At 34.6% G+C, this 19,650-nt stretch overlaps 1 protein-coding gene across 2 annotated transcripts in view; it reads right to left on the reverse strand.

Moving 5' to 3' along the window:
• Positions 1-19,650, reverse strand: part of Naaladl2 (N-acetylated alpha-linked acidic dipeptidase like 2) — a 1,054,557-nt gene that overhangs the window by 412,312 nt on the left and 622,595 nt on the right. For both annotated transcript variants that reach the window (XM_075950779.1, XM_075950778.1), the window contains one exon: positions 7,631-7,904. In XM_075950779.1, coding sequence (XP_075806894.1) covers positions 7,631-7,904 — 274 coding nt within the window. The remainder of the gene's footprint in view (positions 1-7,630; positions 7,905-19,650) is intronic.

The raw sequence follows: 19,650 nt of genomic DNA on the forward strand, positions 1-19,650 counted from the left end.
ACGTCTATACATAAGCAAGCATTTGCCATGAAGCATATGTAGAGGTCGTAAAACACCTTACTGAAGGCATTGGTTTATCTTTTCTACTAGTGTGAATGGTAAGGATTGAACCTGGGATGTCATGTTTGGCTCTGTACTTAGAGCACTCTAGTTTGCACAAAACTCTATATATTATTAGTGACAGGTTTTTTACTTGAAACCGAGGTAAAGTATCATATAAGTTAATTTAAATAAAATAAAATATCATTCATTATATATAGAGAGAGTAAATGACAAAATATAGAAGAAAAAAATTTTGGATCTAAATTTTAACAGAAGTAACATAATAAAACAGTAACTTTCTGTTACAGTAATTTCTTTGACATTGATAATCCTATGGGTTTTATGATGAAATTTCCACAGATTATATTAATAGAAATTTTAAATTTTAAAAAATAATCTGTAGCTGATTAATAAAATGTGACAGAGAAATGAGTTAACTATTTCATTAATTAAAAACAAGAACATTAGAGCAGTCAAAATATTTATCTGTCAAATATTAAATAAACAGTTCAAATATGTACAAAATAAATGAAAACAGGGAACACCATTTCCAAATAGGATAGCTAATTTTATAATTTCTATTCTCCTTTATTCTCTTAAAGTCAATAATCACAGTAGTTAAAAAAATATTGGATTCCTATTAAAGTTAGCATTATCCCAAAGTTAATTGGTATAGAAATTTAAAATTCTTTTGATGGAATTATTTATGCCAGATGGCTATATTATACTCCATTAAAAATGACAAAACTATATAGGCTCTATTAAATGAAGGTTGGATTTATGATGGGCTCCCTTTCTTGTTGGTGTAAAAACAATACAACAGGATAGTGTGGTTATGTAATGAAACATCTATGTTGATACATATACATGCTGATAAGAGTAATTTGGATTTCATCAATCATGCAGTGACTATGATCATCCTATGCTCTTTATAACACAGTACAAAAATGCAACAAAACAAGGTAACACATGAATGGAGAGAGAGAGAGAGAGAGAGAGAGAGAGAGAGAGAGAGAGAGAGAGAGAGAGAGAGAGAACAGCATAGCAGATAGTGGAAAGTAGGTATCACAACTCATAAGGAAAAGAGAGAGACATTTGTTTTTGTAATCTGGGATGAAATGAGAAGATTTTTTTATGAGTAGGAGCCAAGGGAAAAAATTAACCATCACCTCAACCTTCCCTCAGTTACCAAAAAATTTAGCACTGCCACAACCCTTCTCTGAAAGCAAATTTTATTGTAGCATTCTGGAAAGTCACATTCTCCTAATCATTGTATCATTATTACCTTCTCAAGTCTTTGTGAGATTTCAAAGGAACAGATTCCTGGCCTTAATCCTCATTTTATACACAAGGAAATTAAAGTATAGAATTAATTACAGCAAGGGACTGGGCAAAGATAAAATCTCCACCTCTGTATTTGATTCAACTAAGAAGAACTTGGAAATTTGATGTTTTTGCTTCTTTCTCTTAGCCTCATTGGCATTGAATATTTTGATGACTTCCCCAAATTCCGTTCTATCAGGGTCACAAAATTTTGCCAAGTTTTAGTCACACCTATTCAGAAATGGCAAGATCATCTTGAACACACACACACACACACACACACACACACACACACACAAAGGTGCGAATCTAAAAGCTAAATCTGAAGCAATCAATAAAAGTAACCAAGTCACAGGTGTTTTTATTGACAGTCTACCAGTAATGATTTATTTGAATACTATTGAATGACCAGGGAGATGGGTCATGCCAGTTAGGAAATTATATTAATTACATTAATTTATACAGGAAGAGTCATTTTCTGTGGAGGGAAATTCTGGACTCTATAAAGTTACGAAAAGGAGCTGAGCACCAGCATGAATCTATTCATATCTCCCTTTTCCCTGTTTATGATAAAATATCATCAGCTGATTCAGGACCCCAAGCATTTTGACTTCAACACCATGAAATATAAGAGAAAAAAATAGGAGATAACTGTTTTATGGAAGTTCAAAAAAGAAAGTAACCTTTAAAATTATATAATTTCTTTCAAAAATGCATAGCAGACACTAGTCTAGTTTCTGAAGATACAGAGGCAAATAATTTACAAAGCTTTGCTTTCATGTAGTTTATCACTTCTCTCTAAAAGCAGCTTTTCTACTGTGCAGATTCATGGACATATCAGTTTATCAGTTTTCTTCATTATTACTATGATCTTTGTTGAGTGCCATATGAAAGGCCTGAGGATGTATTGCGGAAAGCCAAATAGGCCCCACTATATAAGTGAGATCCAGTCACTAAATTCTAGACAAGTCCTTCCTTGAGTAGCATATTAGAATATAAGGAATAACATAGTAATAGCTGCAAAGCACATTACTGAATTAATGATGTTCACTTAATTAAGGTAAGGACTTGAAATTCTTTCAGAAGACTTTTTCTGAAAGGCCTTTTTTCTGAAAGGACAAATCATGATTTCCTTTCTAAAAGCAATTGCCACAGTATGGAATAATGAAAGCAAATGTGCTTCATTTTTTTGCCCAACTCTCTAATTCTGGAAGCATCAAATTTTCGAATTTACTGGTATGAGGTAGATATTACTATAAACCTTTATGCTAGAACATTCATATTTCTATAAATTAAGATATAGTTAAAATATCCAAGAAAATCAGAATAATTTTTGTAAGAAATATTCTTTAAATCAAAGTAAACCTTTAAAACATAGTAAAAATTTCCATCAAATGGTATGATAATAATGGATATTTAATATCATTATAAATAGGACTGGGCACCATGATTCATGTCTTTAATTCTAACACTCAGTAGGAAGAGGGAGGATGATGAGATCAGTCAAAGTTCTATAGAGAGACCATGTCTCAAAAAAAAATCGTTTGATATAATGCAGTAAAATTAAAATGTGTATACTTAAACGTTTTAACACTAAAGACCCCACATTTGTTGTGAAGATATCACAAATAATCTATCTGTTACATTGCTGCAAAGCTCACTTGAGTAGCAAACATATCATCTGAAACCAGAAACAGAAGGTCATATTTGCCTAAATCATCAAATGTCAATTTTTAAAATTAGAAAAAAATTCATGTAGATGTTTACTCACTCATTTGTCTTTGACTTATAAAGGTTACCAAAATATGGAAAAAACAAGAGAAAAATAAACAAAGCTAGGGAAATGCTAGACCCTTGTCAACATTACAGAGTTGTCTGGGGCATGAAAACTTCATCTTCAAGGTCATGCACCCAATATTTAAATAATGAATTTCTGTTCATGTCCTCCACAGTTCTGCAATTTTTATCAATTAAAAACAAATATATGCACTTCTGCCTTTTTCCATTCCCCAGCCAAGAAAAAAATCAAACAGAGTACGAGTTATGGGAGCCATTTTTAGAAGTGTTATTTTTTTCTCTTTAAGACTTTCTATCCAAATATTTGATATTGTGTTCAGATTTCATGTGCTAAACTACTGTGCCATGGGAGCTGCACATAACAGCAAACATACTTATCATGTCCAACTTGATACCATGGATAACTCTTTACTCACAAATCAAATATTCCATGTCTGCATTACTTAAGAGATCAAATTAATATATGTTTTATGCTTTATTCATAAAAGCATTTTTCCTAATTATTAATATTTGGCATGGAAAACAGAAATATGGAAGGTTACATTCACACATATAAGATAAATATAATAAATCTGAATTTTCAAAATTTTAAGAGCATTTTGATGTTTCCATAACTTCTTTATTTAAAATGTCTACTTTCTTCCAAATAATAATAAGTGTTATTTTTAATTGAATATTTCCAAGTACCAGACCCTTACTATGATTTCACATTTCTATCCAACAACAACCATTTATGTAAATGTCATTTTCCCCCTGACATGAACAAGGTCTAAAGGATTAGGAGACTCAATGATTCCACATCTGTGCAGCTGACTGTATAAATTCTTTAGTTCAGTTTAGTCTGTGGAATAGAGACCAAATAAATATGTCAATAGCAATGTATCTTATGCATAGTCAATGTGTTGTTGAAAATAAGCTTCCCCATAAAATTACATTATTTGAATTGCTTCTTGAGCAAAGATGAAACTTTACAGAAGGAAAACAGACCACATCCCTAAAATATTGGGTCTGTAAACCAATCCCCTGCCTCAAAAGCAAAACATAGTAGAGACAAAACTATTAAATATTAATTGTGTTCTTTTGATCTAAGTCAATCAAGCTTCAAATAAGACAAAAGAAATGATTTTGCACCAATAAGCTAAAAAGTCATATTTTCTGTATACAAAGTTAATTACTTATGTTAAAACCTTATGAACAGTGTCTCTATTCCTGTGATGATATTCTTGTTGCTATTCTTATTTCAGTAAAACATAAACATTTTAATATTTCCTAGTGCTAAACACACACATGTTATTTATATATCCATTTTAATATGTATTTTGCATCTGACAAGGCAATCCCCTTAAGACCCTTTTACTGACCTACCTGTCATTATTGTGGGGTAAACAATGTCACCTTTCTAATGCACAATGAATTACAAAGAATTTGCAAAGCATACAATCCATCATGCTGGCACTAAGTAGGTTTGCAGAGTAGATATCAGATATCACAAATGCTCTTTAGACAGTTACCAGAAAACAAAAATTGGAAACTTATACAAAACAGTCCTATGATGAATGGCCATGACAGCTCTCCAAAGTAAAGGGGAGCTACTCCTCTGCAAATAACCTTGTCAAAAGCAAACATTGTGGGGAGCTTCTCTGGCAGTAAAATAGAATAATTTAAAAACTTGTTAATGGCTCTGCCTCATAGAAATTCATGAACACAGAATGTACTCAAAATAAGAAAGGAATTTTTTCTGAATCAGTAACAGCAGCCACTCAAGATTGACTCAAATTGGGGAATGGTCAAAGATACACAAAATCACCATTTTCCTAGGAGATGTTTGTGTGAATTTCAATGTAATAACAACCCCCTACAACATAGGTGTAAAAAGTATGCACATGTAAAAAAGAAATGTGCACATGTTCTGTGTGCACAGACAAGAGTCAGCGAGAATTGTTTTACTGTTGAGCACCCTCGTCATATCATTTGAGTTTAAAACATATCATGTCAGATACATACTTTCTTCATGCATCTATTTATGAACTGTATGTAATATATTTTTGTGTTATTAATATTAAAATAGTTATTTTTAATGTCTTCACCTAAGTCACACAACTAACTTTTACAAATTAAAATCTTAAATAGAAAGAGTTGTTTCATGTGTACCTGCATTTAGTTTTTCAACCACCCTTTTAGCTAAAGCTAAATGTGTCAAAGGAGTACATTTTACAATGATCTAACCTTCAATTATCCTTTTTAATAATTGGTTTATTAGTATTTTTGAAACTTTCTTACTAAAATTAGAAACTTAAATACATTTGAAATGATGAAATGGTCACAAGTAAATTTTGATGTATAAATTATTTATGTAATATTCTGGAGAGCTTAGTTTATTATAAAAACAATAAAGGTATCTAACAACTATCACTTATAAGATAAATATACACAGAAATCTGAGATATATATACCTCTGCAGTCAGGTATGTGAAATATATGGGCTAATGGTAATCATCATAGAGGACCACGTTAAGAGAATATGACTTTTCAAGGATCAATAAATCATCAATATTTGCCAGGAGAAACTGGAAACCAGACAGGTAAGAATGAGTCCAAAGAATTACTAAACTTCTATTACTATCTGTTGTTGTTCTTGGGGTTTGGGTTTCTTTCGTGGGGGAGGGAGATGATTTGCATGTACTAGGGAAAAACAGAATAAAGGGGACAGAGATACTATGTGATTCTGGTCAATGTTTGGAATCTAAGACAAAATAGATTAATTTTTCACACATTGCCCTAAATTTACTGCTTCTTAACCAAGGCAAAGATGGTGACTGCTTCCTTGTATTTTCATTGACTTAAAATGTTTCCATTATCGCCAGAAAAGTATGGTTTAATCAAATCAAATTAGTTCTATGCTGAAAATAGTGCATATATTTAAAATTAAATTAAATATAATCAATAGTTTGTACTTGTTATATGTAATTATGCTAAAAGCCAAGATGAAAAACAACACAAAATGAAAGTCTTCTGGCCTTCTAGTTCACATGAATTACTATATACCTCAGCAACCCCAAAAGAAAAGAAAATGTATGTTGCAATATAACAAAACTTGGTTATCCCCTTGTTTTAAGTATTTGTAAATGGTAAGTTAAATTGTTTAAATGTCCCATGTTTTCCTTATAGTTTACTATAAAGATCTTAAATACATGCATAAAAATAGAAATACAGGAAAACACCATCAGTATTCAATTAGACAATTTACAATTTTAAAAGGACTAAACATGTCTGATAAAATTATATTTTATATGAGTTTAAACAGCTGCTATTTAAAGCAAAAGATGGTGTGGGACAAGAATATTCTGTCAATTATATTTTAAATAAATGCTGATTGGTCAGTAGCCAGGCAGGAAGCATAGGTGGGATAACCAGATAGGAAGTAGAGGCAGGTCAATGAGAACAGGAGTATTCTGGAAAAAAGGAAGCTCTTTCTAGAGTCCTGCCCAGACACAGAAGAAGGAAGATGTGACCTACCCTGCCGAAAAAGGTACTAAGCCATGTGGCTAACACAGATAATAATAATGGACTAATAAAGGGCTATATAAGTCATAAGCATTAATAAGAAGCCTGAGCTAATGGGCCAATCAGTTTAGAACTTATAGAGAACTCTTTGTGAATTTCTTTGGTGCTTACCAGCAGTGGGAACTGGGCAGGACAGAAACCCCAACAAGCAGGCCCTCATATTACAAAAAGATGCCAATGGTTCTAATTTTCATGTTGTGTGCGCTCTATGTCATGAATTGTTCTACAGGATTCACTTAGATTAGTTATTTTAATTCCCACAGTAGTCCACAAGTGAAACAGTAGTGAAACTTCACACAGAGCTAAGCATCACATAAGGGGTAGAAAAACAGCAGGTAACCACAGAATGAGCTTTAATCCACTCAAATGGCCCTAGCCTGCTCTTAACCAGAATGCCATAAGAACCACAGAAGCTGGAGGAATAACGCACACCTGGCTCCCCTTCACACATTTGCCATCATGAATGCAGGCATGCTGCATTTCAAATCCCAAATGTGTGAATAATCACATCAATTTTCCTCTTCATTTCTTATGTGCATAAACAATCGCAAATGCAATCCTTGCCATTTCTATTCTCTCTCTACATATCAAAATATTCCAATTTGCCTCTTCAAAACCATAAATGAGATTCTATTGAAATATATGGGCTGAGGAAAACGTGAATAACTCAGTTGCACCTTCAACACTTTTGAATTAAATCTGTCTAACATGTTTTCACCTTCAATATTTGACAAGTAATGATTCAGGTTCTTCCCATCTTCCTTGATCACTGGCATTGCTACATGGAAAATATTTAATGGCTACTTCTGTATGCTGCACCTTGCCAGTTAGTTCAATTTAGATGAAAGCTGTTGTTTTCTAATTCCATTTCAGTGAGAATGACAGAGACAAATGGTCAAATTACCTGGAGAGTTCCTTTGGCAGAATAGGCTGCGTATGAGGAGAGCAGATCTTGGCTATGGCCTTTTCTGGCTTCTTCCCTGCAAGGTTGGCCATCAGGATAAAAACACTGGCCAGTGCTGCTCACCGTGATGGTGCCTGGAGAGGGCCCAGGGAAATCCAGCAGCACTGAGTAGTTCAAAAGCTGTGTATCTTCCAAGCCTAGTGCAGCCCAGTGAGTCTTAATCTTCTTTGGAATCTCCATGTCATCTTCACTTTTATAGAGTTGTACCAAATTTCTGAAAAATTTTAAAAGCATATTTTAAAAAAGGAGGAAGTCTTTACAATTTATATAAGTGACTAAATTCATATGTGAGCCATTACGAATAGATTTTGAGAGATGTTGACAGAGAAATGTGACAAAATCAGACCTTAAGAGATTTGCAGAGTGGAGGTAGTGAGGTGCATGGAGGGATCTAATGAAATCAAAGCATGATGAATTTATTTTTCAAGTAGGACTGCAAGGAATGATGAATGCCAACTACTGCTTTATGACTCCTGATTCTTCTATCAACATTAACAACATCCATGTACAATCAGTTCTCATAAGAGCTATAATGATTATTAAGAAATGTCATTACAGTTAATATGTTTCCCTATAAGAATACTGATATAATCTCTACGTACTGATATCTAAAACAGAACTCTGTTCTGTCCCTCTTCCACCCTGAATGTTTAAGCTTCGGTCTAAAATGCCCCTGGCAGGCTATTGTGTTCCATTGATGGTTTCTTAGAGATGCAGGAGAAGAAGAAACTCGGGCGATTGTTGCCACTTATGGTGGTCCTTGAAGAAGTCACCCCACATCGTTTATGGCATAGCTCTCTGCTTCTTTATTGATCAAGAGACGTAAAAGAGTTTCCTCTGAAATTGTGAACTTAGATTAATTTCTACTTTGAATTGCTTCTGTCCCATATATAATCACAGGAAGAGACAGATAAACAATGCATTAGCATTGAAACAAGCCTTTCATTCCAATATCGAGGTTATACATGGCATTGAATAAAGTTAAAGGTCTTTTGGGGAGGCTATATCATTCTCATATAAAATAGCATTAGGTGTTAATATTAATTTTCAATTTTGAACTCCTGAATCAATCCCATCAATTGGTACTCTGAAATCCTATGTCCCAAAATGTTGAGATGGGAATTTGGCAGGGAGTGCAATCATCACTCTCATTTAAGTATCCATAGGGAGAATTAGACGTTGTCCACAGTACACAAGACAGCTAGAAAAAGACCTTCTGTGAGGAAGCAGACCCATCCCAATCAATTTCTGCTGGTTTTAAATTGCTCAATCTAGGGTATTTTCTCAAAGCCATGTGGCTGGACTATGATAATTATGAAACTGCTGGCAATTATGAAAACATATAAACTTAAACTATTTGCCTTAATCACTGCTTGCCACAGGGTGATTTTTTCTATTTTTCTATTGAATTTTTCAACCATTCAATTCCTCTAAGACATCATTAATTATGAAACATCCCTTCACTTTTGCTTTTTGCTAAAAGTTATAAAATCAGCAAATGGATATTTTATTACCTCTTCTCTTACCAATTTAAAATTTTACTTTAATTTTTGAGTTACTATTCATAGGGTGACTTTTGGAAAATGTTTAATATAATATTTTTAAAAGAAGAAATGCTAGCTGTTTTCATAAATAGGTTGGAAAACTTTTTCTGTTCTCCACTACTAAGATGTTCTTTGAAAGAGTATTGAATTTTATCATACATCCTGGTATGTTCATATGAGATCCATTCCAAAATAATAGAGCATACCAAAATAAATTCTGTCAAATAAAATCAAGCTCTATTAACTAATAAGATGCATTAGAATTTTTTGGTATTCACATCTAATTTTGGAAGCAATGTAATGTTCCTTTCAGGAATATCTTCTGTTTAATTTCGGCAAGAAATTATACAAACCTCATAGATAAGAAGTATTTTCTTTTGATTCCTTCTCTGAGAGAGATCAAATAAGATTAAGATATTTGAAGAATATTATATTTAAACTAAAAATTGTCTGTAATTGATGTCTTTTTATGGAAGAACTATGACCTGATTAATCAATACCTTTAATGTCATGTGCGTTTTCATTTCCTCTTTGAACTGCAGGCCTTTCATCACTCTCTGCCCCCCTGCTAGTTATCTTCAGGTTCCAAGCTTTGGCACAATGCTGGCTCAATACCTTTTACTTAGTTCAGTTCTTTCTTACTTCTTCTCACTGACAACTCAGATTAACCTAACAATCTTTTCAAATAAATCCACTGCAATACTCATTTTTATAAATACATATTTGTATTTTTAGAATACCAGTTTCAAAACACTGTCCCATGAGATCATTCAATAGAATTATCCCTTTCCACCATGCCTAATGACTTGAGATTGAGACATAAGGAAAGGAAAGTCTTACAGGTTCTTTTCTGACCTTAATCTGTGCAACATAGCGGGGGCATGTGGACACATACATACACACTCACACACACATGAATAAATATAATAATGTTCAGAAAATGCTTCAAGTAAACATGCAGAATATTGACTACCTGCAATTAAATTATGACTTTTTCAACAATTGGTACTTTTTCCACAATATCTAAAGAAGAAAAGTTCTGGGTAAAGTGATAAGGTTATGACTTAGGGTATTCCTTTCATAAACTGTAGTGCAGATGTTTGCTTAGAACTTTTAAGTGCTGTTCTTTGGCCCATCATTTTATCCATTAGAGATTAAATACTTTAAATATACTATACTATGCTTTCAGGATGAATTTAATTGAATACATAAGAGCATCTTTAGAGCAACCTAAACAATACAAAATCATTAACATACAACAAAGCATCCTCTAAGATGCTGGCAAAGCTTACAGATGCACATAATTATATGGGTGGTTGTCTAGCTGGAAGGGCTAGTTTGGGTTCAGTGAGAGACCTTGTTTCAAACATTTGTCTGGAATGAGATAGAAACACTAAACAGAGACCATGGGCATTTACACGCGTTAGCACACAAGGTGTAACCCCACACACAAATTGATACTCTAACATCATTTATTCATAAATAGTTCAGAGCATTCCTAATATTCAAACAGTTAATGTTTGATTTTCTTATTTTTAAAGCTGCCCTACCTCATTTTTTTTATTTTAAATTCACACAAACTTTTGTTTAGCTTCATTCCTCAAAGACCTGTGTCTAAAGAGTGTGGCATTTCATAAACAGGGTCTTACCTTCAAGTTCTAGAAGGTAATCTAGAGAAATGACAGCAGTCTATATTGTTTGTGGAATCTCTTAGACTCCCCTGAACAACATTATGATTTTTGCTTGTCATTGCATTTATTGTTAAATAGTCTGTGGCTATTGGGAGCCATTTTCAGCTCTCATGGCACGATTTCATTTAAATTAGTTTCATATGTACTCACACACATCTGTCCTCTTCTCCCTCTGCATTTTCTTCCATCCTCTCTCCAAATGAAGTATCCCAGAAGTTTCCTCATTACCCCTAAAAGTATCTGTATCATAATATCTGCCCTTCTAGAATCTCTCATCTATTACTTACATACCATGCGCCCTTTTTACTTTTCTTGTTTCGGTGGTTACTACAGCTTATATACTCACAAATATTTGGAGTTTAAGAGAGAACATGAAGTCTTTGTTATTGTGGTTCTGAGATGGTCTCTCTCAGTATAACTCCCTTTAGTGACCTGGAACCCTCCATTGTGTGGAGTGACTTCTGGTCTCAGAATCTCGGGAGATGCTATTCCAGCTGTCAAGAGACAGATATTACAAGTCCTACTCTGCTGTAAAGCCTGTGAACTAGTGCAGTGACTAGACCATCAAGACATCCCCAATGGTGCAATATTGATAGCTTATATTGGAGCCAGGCAGCAGCACTCTCATTGGCCTGTCTGTAGAAGGAAGCACATGTCTGGTGACTTAGCCAAGTACCTGTAAGTTAGATATCTGTAATGTACATGTAAGCCGGCTAACTTTAACTTCTTCTACTACCTGTGGCTGGGGACTCATAGACATTAGAGGGAGAACCTATTACTGCTATTTCTGCATTCTAAATATTTATCATCACGCTCTCAGTAAGTGTAGCTCTCACCTTTCATCAAAAACTTCTTCATGCAACAGATAAAGCCTGTTAAAGAGATGCTCAACTGCTCAACATGCATAAAATAAGTGACTGCAGGGTGCCCAAACCAACTGATATGTCTGTATCACTATCACAACCACTATAAACAAAGTTCAGGGAAAATCCTGGATGATGGGTTGGAAGGACTGTAGGAACCAGGAGACAGCATCTTCTATATATGACGGGAAAGCTGCACTAAAGTATACTCAGCAATTGGATGCCTAAATAAGACCAGCATAAAGATAACACTAGTTGGTACACCAACCTGGTCAGGAAAAATTCCACATTTTTAATGGCCAATGCCTGCTGAGAGGGAGAATCGGTTTTCTCCAGGGATGAGCTCCCACACAGGCTGTCCAAACTCAAGTGGTCAGACATGGGCACGTGTATATATGAACAAAGCTGAGTTGATTCAGTAGGTTGTATATACTTCTGTGCACATATGGGCATCTGCTTGCACACACACACACGTGTGTATCTCTGTGTATATGTGCATACAACAATAATTAAGAAGCGATCAAGAATTGGTTGGTGTGGAATATGCAGAGAGATGGAGGGAGTGATGTTGATGTAGTGTTCATGTATGAGGTTCTCCAAATAAAATATTAAAAAATAATAAAATACATTACATTTATACTGCTAAACCTTGGTGTTGTGCAAAACTTCACAAAAATAAACCTTGTGAAATCAAGTAAACTTAAATGAAATGATTTTATAATATATAAGTACTCATAAAGCTTTCACTTAAATAAGTAGCAGTCAATGTCTTATTGATATGAGTGACTTGTTTGAGGAATCCTTTGTATGATCTAAAATTCTTTAGAACATAAACATATATATTTATTTGTGACTTTCCTCATTTTTTAAAAATCTTTTCACGTAGTAAATGGTTTGCGAGATGTGGGAAGCATTTCTGTTATAATTAAGCAGGTTTCTATATTAAACCAGAAATGTTATTAAGGAATTAACTGCTATGCAATCTCAATTTACTAACTGAGGAACCTGAAAAAATAGAATTGTGTTACTCCAAACCACAAGGTATTTATTGGAGAGAAAGTTTCACTCTGACTTAATTTCTAAAATAAGGGTTTTTATGGGCCAGTAATTCTGGCAGGTAGCATAATCAACTGTCATGGCTGAGACCTGAATTTGGAATGAGCTTTGGCGTTAATGTTCCATTGGCCAACAGAGACTTGATATGGAAGGATTTTGGCTTCGTTAGACAAAATTCTGTTTATATCAATGTTCAACACCTGCTACTGGATGAGCCACGGAGCAACACTGATGTCAGAACTGGAGAAAGTGGTGCATGCAGCATTCACAGTTCCGGGGTGACTGCCAAGAGTGTACTCTAAGTGAACAGACAGAGAAAATATCTCAGGAGTGATATTCACGTTGCAAAAGAGGAAATGTAGCATATGTACTAGATCCACTATTATTTCCTTCTGTGTGTATACAAAAGAACAAATGCTCATATTTATATTGTACAATTGATATTATGTATACATTAAAAAGCCGAAAGTTGAGTTACACAGATAATGCAAATAGTAAAGTGTTCATTTTACAAACTGGAGTTTGATTTTTTCCAAAACCATGTTAACTGTGGGTTATGGTAGAACATACCTATAACCTCAATGGGAGTGAGTGGACAGGTGAGTTCCTGGTGAAAAAGGGATATTGCTTCAAAGTGTGAAGTGAACAACACCAGTGCCTATGGAACAACAGTCAAAGCTATGGCATTCTTAGTATTTCATAGTACAGTAGTGCTTCTGTAGGGCGCGCAAAGCTCTGGGCATGATATCAGCTTGGGGAATAAGATAAATGGTGTGACATCTTAAAGAAAACTCCTAGTCAAACAATGACACAGGAAAATTAATATACCCCTTCAAGGGCACAATAGATCAATTTTGACAGATTGAGAATGCTCTAAATGAGAAAAAAAACTGAAACTGATTATATTGTACATGAAAAATTAGTGCAGAAGTGGATTCTCTTTGAGGGATCTTGATCCTCTACTCCTGATGGAGCACCCTGCATAAAGCTATTTGCTTTGCAAATACTAGAAGGCATGCTGATGGACTAGCTTGATACTCAACAAGTACATGTTTAATTTTATATTTATGTCAAACAACTTCTATAAGACAGAAAACAAACTGGATTTGAGAAAATAGAACACATTGAAAGAAGACATCCTGTCAAGATAACCATTATTCCATATTCTCGAAAAAAACTTCAATGATCCAATTCTCACCCTAATACCCTTACCCACATTAAACAGACAGAAACTTCATAGCTGATCATTTGCCAGGGGAAAACATAATGGAATGTCATAGGATTCTGCATTTAAAGTATATTTTAGAAAGGAACTGTAAAGAAATGACATAAAATCATTGTGACTGCTGAGGTGTGAAGGACTATATCAACCCTTTCTGAGAACAGTACTCTGAACAATAATAGTGCCTGCATTCTGAACTTGGTGTTTCTCAAGGCATATTATGCCAGATGTCACTGTTCTCATTAAATTATTTTAATTCATTTAATCACAATCTAAAGGCACATCACAATAATGGACAAATTAATCTTCATATCAGGCATTACAGGCCTTCACTTTCACCTTCTTATGTGATTCAATAGCATAAATGCAGAAATTACACTGACTCACAGGGGCTTTTGATTAAATGATAGACTACTCAAATACCTATACATGTGTGCACACATATGCAAGCATACTACATATTCATTTTCCATTCATCTGTTGATAGATATCTATGGTGATTCCCCTCCCTAACCATTAAGAATAAAACAGCAATAAATATGGAAGTACAAATGTTGAAAGCTTTGACGTATGCTCAAACTTTTCCTGGAAATGTGCAAGTGTGTGTATGAGTATTTGAATTTGTCTGTATGTGTCCTTGAGAATATGAATGTATGTAAGTGGGAAGGCAGTGACACTGATTCAAACACATATGAAGTATAACGTGTCAAACCTGAAAAGAAACAGATGTTTCCGGGCCTTAAGGGCATGAAAAATTTTCTGTTTAGCAGAGTGTGCCAGGACTGTCTTAACTTCTTCAGTTTACAGCATTGAGTAATTTTTTGTCTTGATACTCTCTGCACTAGTAACTGGAAGCATGTTTCTAATCTTAAACTCAACCATATTTTATCAAAATATAACCAGTGTGTATCTATTGTCTGTCAGCTATTTCATAGCTTAAATGGCTAAGGATGTAAAGAAGATAGAAAGATCTCTGACTTGGGAACAGGTCTCTAAACATATACAGACCAAATTGAAGGTACAATAAACGCAAATCTAGAGTCAAAGTTGAATGTTGTGACAAACTTATTTCCATAATTGATAGAACAAGGATGAACAAGAAGTAGATGATGAAAATAACTTAATTTTTACATTTGGATAGTTCAACTATCCAATGAGTGACTAGTTTGTCCAATGAGTGTACAAGTATAGAACATTTATATGTTACCTGATGCCAGACTAGAAAACAAGTCATGCTGGGATTAAAACCCACTGAAATCACATAGACTGCATTATCTGAATTCAATGGTCTGTGTGTTCATTATTATGTTAATGCTGTATAATGAGGACCTTTGGAGTCCAGCCCCAAGGCCCCCTTCAGGGTTCAGATTGGACATTACAGCAAGTGAAAGTGCTTAGGTTATATGAAGGCAAATGAATTGTCTCACACTGTGCTGTTTGAAACAATTCTCTATTCTTTGGCTTCTTTTCTAATTCTCCTGTCCTAATTCTAATTCTGCCTAGCTTTTTTCCCCTCTAGCCTCATAACTTTTTTTTTCTTGCAGGAGTCTTCAAGCCATGAAAAAGTTACAAGAGTTACCTCTCATTGGTCAAAAGCACATCCCTCGTGTAAGCAATAAGTAGCTAAGTTATTTACTGTGGCGGCACAAGTTTCCGAGGTTACAGGAGTAAGACTGTGACCAGACAGGAGGAGGCACAGTGCCCAGTGACAAACATTGACACGTAGGTCTATTGTCAACAGATTTAGCAAGTAAAAAATTGGCATGCTTTTTTGGGGGTGCTTTGTGGAGCAACCTAGGCTGAACATCTGTGACACTGACCTTGTGCATTGCTGTAAAGTTTTAAACTTATGATCTATTTACAAAAATCCTTTAGTCTAGTTAGAATGTGCTCTGAGGTAAAGTAAACAAATTATGTGCAGTTAGTCTGAGCAAAAGGAACAAAGCAGGCATTTAAGTGTCAACCATGGACAATAGCTCTCGTTATAAAGCATGTCTTAGTATGTTTTCTATATATCCAAATGATATAGCTAAATGAAAAGTCATCTTCCTGACTACCCACAGATATATGTGCCCATAATATTGAGATGTAATTATGAGATGATATTATGAGATTATATATACAGTTCACATGAGATTTTGCACCATTAGGGAGATATCAAGCTGCTTTAGCAAAGGTAAACAATTACCAGAGCTCATTGTCCTGCAGGTCTGACCTGGACAGGATTAACCTCCATCAGAAAATCATTCCTCTGGCTGGTTGACATCTGACATTAGTTGCTTCCTGCTGTATCTCTCATAGCCCCTGATAGCTATACTCTTTCAGTGTCTTTAGGTTTCTAATATGGTTTCAAGCCCTAGACTATAATGCTGCTTATTTGGTTATGGTAGTAGTGGCATGAGGTTTGCACTTTACTATAGACTTCCATCACAAATATTAAAACTCATACCTCTTGTCTTCTTATTAAATTTTTATTTTTAAAGTTTTATATATTTTTATCATATTCACTCCTTTTGCCCTAGACCTCCAAGATCATCCTCATCTCCCCTTCTCCCTACCAACCCAGCTTCACATTCTTTCTCTTTCATAAAATACAAAAATAAAAAAGAAATAAAACTAAACAAAAAAGAAATAACACCAACTCATAACAGAAGTATACACAACAAAACATGGAGTCCATTTTGTGTTCATCAACTGTTCCTGAGCATGAGGCCTACACTAGAGAGAGTGTTTGATATACCTACTGTCATTCTGTTCAGGAAAACTGATTTGCCCTCTCTCAGCAAGTGTCAATTCCAAACACCTTCTTTAGTATGGTTTGTGTGGTACTTTTTGCCCACTTCCTTTTTCATTGCTCCAATTCTGTCAGGCTTGAATGTGTAAGTCTTACGTGGGCTACCATAATATCTGTAACTTCATATACACATCAATCCTTTGGAAAATACTTTTAGCATTAAAATACCTACTTACTTGCCCTTAGCAGGATCCTGAGTAACCTTACTCCCAATTTTATAAAGGTACAAATTAGAAGAAATTATCAATCTTTCCACATTTTGGTAATTATCAGTAACTGTTGTTAATTGATGCTCATTTAATAAAACCAAAAGCACCATTAAACCTAAATTAATGTAAGTTATTTCCTAAACTGTGATGGAAATAACAATAATGTGAAAAACAGTGAGACAAAAATTGAATTTTCTTTTAATATTAACAATACAGACACTTTGGATAGATGAGAGAATGTTGAATCAAGATCTGTAACATCTAAAATTGGTCATACTTTTTCCATGACTAGATCCATATGATTTCTTGTCATACTAAAAGTCAAAAGAATAATTTTGCAAATCAAATAAGAATTTGGCAGTACATTTGTGACAGATTATTGGCAGCCTAGAAAATGTATTTAAGCTATCTTTGGGAAGGATGGTTACAAATTGTCACACACATTATTCCTTCATTAAGTATCTATTGAAATGACCCCATGCCATAGGAACTAATAGAAAAGCAATCATTCAATTAGAGATAATTTAATTAGTGCTGCATGCACTCCAGGAAGACATTCATTAACGCCCACCCTCTATCAGACTGGACTAATCCTTAGAGTCCTGCTTTAAGTACTATACACAATGATTTTAATTATAACACAGACAAGCTCAAAATTGAGAGATTGTTTCTTCTTGTTTTCAATGAAATTGATACACATTGTCTTGTAGGATAACAACAACGAAAGCAAACTGACAAAGTACACATGGAAAGACTGTGATATGCCTACAACAGAAGTGCATGAAGTCACCCATAGTGACTTCTGATATGGATGTTAGGGGATTAGACTTGCAGAATTCTTGAGCAGGGTGCTCACAAAAACATTAAGTCATAGCTGTTACATAAGATGTAGACACATTCTGGTGATGAGAAGCTTAAGTCTAGACATCATGGGGTTGTCTAGGTTGGAAGGTAAAGAAACTTATCACCAACCCTGACAACTTGGGTTTAGCCTACAGCACCTATGTATTGGTAGAAGAAGAAAACTGACATCTATGAGTTTTCTTCTGTCAGCCGCATATGCCACGGCACACACCCTCTATGGTGGTTTGAAAAAAAACATGGCTTCCAAAGGGAATAACACTATTAGGAGGTGTGACCTTGTTGGAACACATGTGGCAATGTTGGAGGAAGTGCATCACTGTGAGAATGTGCTTTGGGGTCTCCTATGCTCAAACTATGCCCACTTCACTTCCTGTTGTCTGCTGATCAAGATGTAGAATCCAAAGCTACTTCTCTGCCACCATAGCTGCCGATATGCCACCATATTTCCAGCCATGATGATGGTAGACTAAGTCTCTGGAACTTAGAACTAGCCCCAGTTAAATGCTTTCCTGTATAAAAGTTGCTGAAGTCATGATGACTCTTACAGCAATTGAAACACTAACAAAGATACCATCTCTCACACAAAATGTTTTTGTTGTTTGTTTGCTTGTTTTTAAGATAAAACAATATGTAAAACTCCAGGAAAGCTGGGAATTGCCAGGTATGCAGACAATAGACAGCAGGGTCCTGCAAGGTTTATATTCCTGTGCCATGTATACAGGCTGCAAGTATAGGAAAGAGGTGTGTATTTCCAGTGGCTGGGAAAACAAGTGAAGCAGAAGACTTGTGCTGTCGTAATGACATCATGCTAAAAATGTCCTATTAACACAGGGAAAAATCAGACTTGTTTTGCTATCATCTCTCCTTTTATTGATGACCTAGATTCAATAATAAAATGATTTGTAAATATTTACACAGTCCTGAAAAGTAGCTATATTAAAACATTAGAAATGAGGAAACTGGTGTTCAGCAAAGTTGAATTAGTGACTATCATGAAAGCTTCAAATAGTCATTGATTTTAGAAGTAAAAGTGCTGCTACTACATACAGATAATCAAGCCTCAGTTGAGGTAAGAGAGATCCATGGTAGGTTGAAGATACTAAATAAACTCACGGAGAGAAAAACAGTTTGCAAGCTCTAAAATACTGTTAACAGGCAAGGAGTAAGTCAGCCATGGGAACAGGGGATAAAATCTTGATTTTATGTGTAAGAATACAAAATAATTTACAGAATTTTTGTAAATGCTGCACAGCCAGTTCTCAAGTGAGAATCTGAAGTGTTCACAAATACAGTCACATACTTAGTAGTTATACTGTTTAAATATTTATTTTACAATTTATGTATGAGTGTCTTTGGGGGTATACATATACAGGTGTGCACTGAGGCCAGAAGGGAGTCAGAAACCCTGGAAATTAAGTTGAGGACATTTGTGAACTGCTCAACATGGATTGTGAGGATAAACTTCATTCTGTATAAGAGCAACAAGTACACTTATGAGCCAACTCTCCAGCCCTCAAGCTCACATCAATACACTTTATTATGTTAGCTAAACATTTTAGAGTTGTCAGGTTAGTAAAATTTAACAAAACTAGTTCCAGCATTGTTTTTACTACCTTTACTATTTCTATAGTTCTATCAGAGAAGAATATGTCTTGCATCTAGTGAAGATCTATAAGGAAAAAATTAGTTTTCTGATGGCATCAGACTTTTTTATATT

The sequence above is a fragment of the Microtus pennsylvanicus genome, chromosome 16 (genome assembly GCF_037038515.1).
Source record: "Microtus pennsylvanicus isolate mMicPen1 chromosome 16, mMicPen1.hap1, whole genome shotgun sequence".
Taxonomy (NCBI): domain Eukaryota; kingdom Metazoa; phylum Chordata; class Mammalia; order Rodentia; family Cricetidae; genus Microtus; species Microtus pennsylvanicus.